The sequence below is a fragment of the Eurytemora carolleeae genome, unplaced genomic scaffold (assembly GCF_000591075.1).
Source record: "Eurytemora carolleeae unplaced genomic scaffold, Eaff_2.0 scaffold676, whole genome shotgun sequence".
NCBI lineage: Eukaryota > Metazoa > Arthropoda > Copepoda > Calanoida > Temoridae > Eurytemora > Eurytemora carolleeae.
This window is the reverse complement of record NW_019396918.1, coordinates 251276-255727: the sequence shown is the minus strand read 5'-3', so window position 1 is coordinate 255727 and position 4452 is coordinate 251276. Positions and strand designations below refer to the sequence as shown.

The 4452-nt window shown below is 29.9% G+C and overlaps 1 protein-coding gene across 1 annotated transcript; it reads left to right on the top strand.

The window, feature by feature from the left end:
* Window positions 1–1999: 1999 nt before the first annotated feature.
* LOC111710102 (salivary glue protein Sgs-3) lies at window positions 2000–2693 on the top strand. The gene is made up of 2 exons (XM_023484131.1): window positions 2000–2098; window positions 2317–2693. The coding sequence occupies exons 1-2, from the start codon at window positions 2077–2079 to the stop codon at window positions 2589–2591; spliced, it is 297 nt and encodes a 98-aa protein (XP_023339899.1). The 5' UTR covers window positions 2000–2076; the 3' UTR covers window positions 2592–2693.
* The last annotated feature ends 1759 nt before the right edge of the window (window positions 2694–4452 follow it).

The following is a 4452-nucleotide window of genomic DNA, read 5'->3' as shown; positions in this document are numbered from 1 at the left end:
CCGCACAATTTTCAATAATTTGTATAATTTTTTTTATTTACGGTGGTGGAAAGGTTTCCAATTCATGTAAGCAATGACGAAAGTATTTACAATCCCATGACATTCATGAAAATTCATTTTACATCTTCAATTGAATTATTATTTATTTCTGTTCCATGCCACAAACATTTAATCATACAATGCTGGTATTCTTATTTTCCTTTCTTTCCTTGCTTCCTTTTTTCCCTTCTTTCCTTTTTCCCTTCTTTCCTTTACTTTTCAATCCTTCTTTGCTTCCAGATTCAGAACTTCCAGATTCTTCACTGCTATCAACTATTGTTGTAGTTGTTACAGTAGTAGTGGTTTTTTGGGCAGCAGTAGTTGTAGTTGTTTTGGTAGAAGTAGTAGAAGTAGTTGAAGTAGCGGAAGTTGTTGTGGTAGTGGTAGTAGTAGTAGTTGTGGTATTAGTAGTAGTCATGGCAGTAGTAGTAGTATTCGTGGTAGTAGTAGTAGTACATTACAAGTCTCCTGTACCATCTGGTGTACAGGATAAATCTGTACAACAGACTCCAACATCATAAGCACAAGATTCTCCCTGTGATAGACAAATATCAAACTGACAATAGCTGCTGCATTCAATACCACTTGAATGAGAAACTTGGTAGGACTACGGTAAAATTCTTAGCATGGTTATGAGATTCTAAATTGAGTGGGTCCACTTTTACAGGGAAAATGGCTAAATCGTAATTTACAACCAAGCACGGGCTAACAATGATTACCATGGGCATCGCTGGGTTCTCAAGCTAGTTGATAATAAATTATTAAGATATGTAAACTGGTTAAACTGCTTTATATATCCAGCTAATGAATTTTCAAAAATAATAAGTTCTAAATTAAAAAAATATCTTTATATTTTGATGAAATTATAATGTATACTTGCAACTGGTTCCAGTTGGAAAAGGAGTACGAGTGCTCAATCCAGAAAACTAAAAATATCCATTTTTTTATTTTGGAATTTTTATTAAATGTTGATGAAAAATACCTTGTTAAACAAAGATCCCCTCCCCTGCACCAGTACATGCTGCTTGGGCAGAAATAGTGGTAGCTAAGCTGTGGCTAGGACTCCTGCAGTACACTTTATTCTTTAAAAATGTAAACAAAGTCGGAATATTGAACATTTTTATGTAAACAAAGAATGTAAACAAGTTTTTTTTTCAAAAATAAGATTACTCTAAAATAATAATTTTTAGGATTTATTTTAAATATCAGGAAACTTTTTTATTAGAATAAGTTCCTAGAAGAATGAAGGAGAACATCTTGAAAAAGTGGTTTCGCGCCCATTTTCTATTTAAATTGTGAACATGTTCTTTTTGTTTACATTTTAAAACAAAGAAGAAAATTTTTTTGCGGATTTTCAAGAATTTAAATTTTTTACAAAATAAAAGCCTATAAAACACATTTTTTTAAATTTTTATCATTCATAAACCTTCCCTGTGGTCATGTGATGTCCCACAAAAAATTTGGTCCCGATCGGTTCAGCCGTTTTGACGTTTATTGGATACAAACAAACAGACAGACAAACAGACATACAAGCCAAATTTATATATAAATAAATACTTTCCAAGTGTTTTCTTTTTAATATTTCTCTTGACAGGTCAAAATAAATTTAAATTATAAATTGTATTTTGATTCAAATTAGAAACCTTCATTTTGCAAAATTCACTGTAAAAATATCATTCATCAATCTATTTAATGGGATTAAAGGAATTTGAAAATATGTTCAATAAAATATGAAAATCTTACTTTAACAATTTTCTCCTTATAGACGCAACAGATAGAAGTAAGATTAGTGGCGATTCAAAACGCTTTTTTATCGCATCAAGCCTGTACCCCCTTTCATTTTTCGAGAACACTCCCTTTAAAGCACCCTTTTTTGGACTAGAAAATGAAGGTCTTTTTTATCAACAGACACTTTGCCAACAATTTTAATTTAAATTTATATTGACCTGTCAAGAAACATATTAAACAGAAAACACTTGATAAGAAGTTTATTGTATAAATAGTTGGAAACCCAGGCAACTAAACCAGTTATTCAAGATGTTCTCCTTCATTCTTCTAGGAACTTATTCTAATAAAAATAACTTTTTGTTCTAAACATTTTCATCAAACTTTAACTTCTGATGAAAAGAGAATTTTTAAGATAATTCAACTTCTGTTTATGATTTACTAAAGCTATATTATAGTTTGATTACAATTATTTTCTTGAAACATTTAAATCTGAAAGCTTTATTAAATACTTAACTTTGACTTGTTTTTACTGAATAAATTAAACCGTAGGAGTTCTAGCCTGCACAGCAACAAGTATCTATGGCCAAGATACTACTACTACTACTACTATTGCCCCTACTACTACCACTACACTTTTAATTGTCCCAATTACTACTACTGTAGCAACTACTACTACTGTTCCTACTACAACAACAGTTGATAGCAGTGAAGAATCTGGAAGTTCTGAATCTGGAAGCAAAGAAGGAAATAAAGGAAGCAAAGAAAAGAAAGGAAAGAAGGGAAAGAAGGGAAAGAAGGGAAGCAAAGAAAAGAAAGGAAAATAAGAACATCCTGATTCTTAAACATGGATTATAAAGAGAAAATATTATTCCATTAAAAGTTTTAATTTTGTAAAATTAAATTTGAATAAATAAATTTGCATTCATCATACATTTTTCTATTTGTGAATATATATCTTTCATTTAACTTGAAATAATTTTACTATCAAACCTAGCATTTTGAATTAAAACTTGTAAGGTTCCCAAAATTTCAAAATTATGTAAAATCTCTAATCATAATAATTAAAACTAACCCAAAAAACAATAGTTTTTGCTTTTTATTGTCAAATATCTGCTTTCAGGATTAAAAAAATGACAAATGAAGGCAAATGTTTAAAAGAAATAGTTTTGAAATTGGTAAAAGTTCTTAGATTTTTGCAGGGTTGCCATAAAAAAAACCAGCCCAAAAATATACCACAAAAAACAATAAAAACCCACTTTAAAAAAACACCTGAAAGTTTTTTCTTTTGGGGGGGTTATTGTTTTTTCTGATTTTTATTTTCAAGCCTTTTCCTTACTCTTTTAATGATAAACTCTTCAAGAAATGAAGTCTACTATCATTGATATTGATTATTAGGGAGTTTACAGCTCTAAAACTGAAACCTTTATTTATTTATTGTGTAGTGGTTGAAACCTATCTATAATAAAGGAATTTTATTTAAATAATGATTTATTCCGAAAAAAATCTTGAATGAATTAAACTAGTCATCCTTGTCACTCAGGCCATGAAGAAGTAGGTGGTAATGAGAATGTTTCTTCTGTAAACAGCTGATAGTTTTATTAGCTTTCTGGTTTCTGGTTTTAGACTAGACAAATCTCATTGTAGAAATCGATTATCTACAGTTTTTAAAACTCAATAAGATTAACAGTACTACATCAGAACTTTCAAATTTGTTGCGATAGGAGTCTAAAACTAAAGAACGAAAAGTTCGACTTAAATTTTAAGTTTAAGCATAAATGCCACTTTATTTAAACATGAATTTTTACCCTCGGTTTAGAAATTTAACTCGCCAAAATCGACGAGTTAAAATTTAAACCCAGGGTTAAAATCTAGAAATCCTGCATTTTCCAAATTCAAGGGATATTAGTTCCAATTATCATGTCTTCGCTCCTACCTGGACCAGCTGCCCTGCTCGCCTAACTGTTATCTAGAGTTTAATGGATTTTCCAACTTGGCTTGTATCAAACACTAGATATTTTTAAACATTCTAATGGACAACTAAACCTTAGATTAGGTTTGTGTATGTGTACTATATAACGATTTATGTAAAATATTTTTTCAACAATTTATTTTAACATTAAACTTTTTGTTAACAAAATCTAAAAAAAGCATTAAATTTTTTCCTCCAACTATTGTATCTTCTATTATCTGATCATACATCTGTTTTCTGTTCCTCTATTGTAGATCTATGCATTCTAATCCTTTGTAGACAAAGGAGATATGCATTTTGACACATATTTTTGCTTTTGTTTTTCCCTAATATTCAGCATATTTACAATCTGCAGCTCTCTTTTTGGTAATTATCTTTTTCTTACTTTTGTTTGATTTGATATCTTGGCGCCAGAAAAATCAAATTAATTATAATGGAAAGTTACTGTTTGTGAGTAGATATTAGATGTATTTGCAGTTTTTAGTATTGTTTTCTGATCCAGGAATGTCTGACTCAAAAACTGTTGAAGGTTAGCTTAAAACACAATTTCCTCAATATTCTTGCAGGTTGAAAAATGAAAGTCACTATGCTAATTGGGGCTTGAAAAATGTGAAGAAATCCATTGTCAGAATTCTTATCCCATTATGACAAATGGGATAAGAAAGCTTAAGCTAGTAGTGGATATTTTCAACAAAAGAATTCTTGATTCTTGTAAG

What these genes read in the sequence shown, in the direction of transcription:
- LOC111710102 (XM_023484131.1), top strand. Translation starts at nt 2,077, where the DNA reads ATGTTCTCCTTCATTCTTCTAG. An exon ending in GTTCTCCTTCATTCTTCTAG is followed by an intron (nt 2,099 to 2,316) that starts GAACTTATTCTA and finishes ATTAAACCGTAG; the next exon opens with GAGTTCTAGCCTGCACAGCA.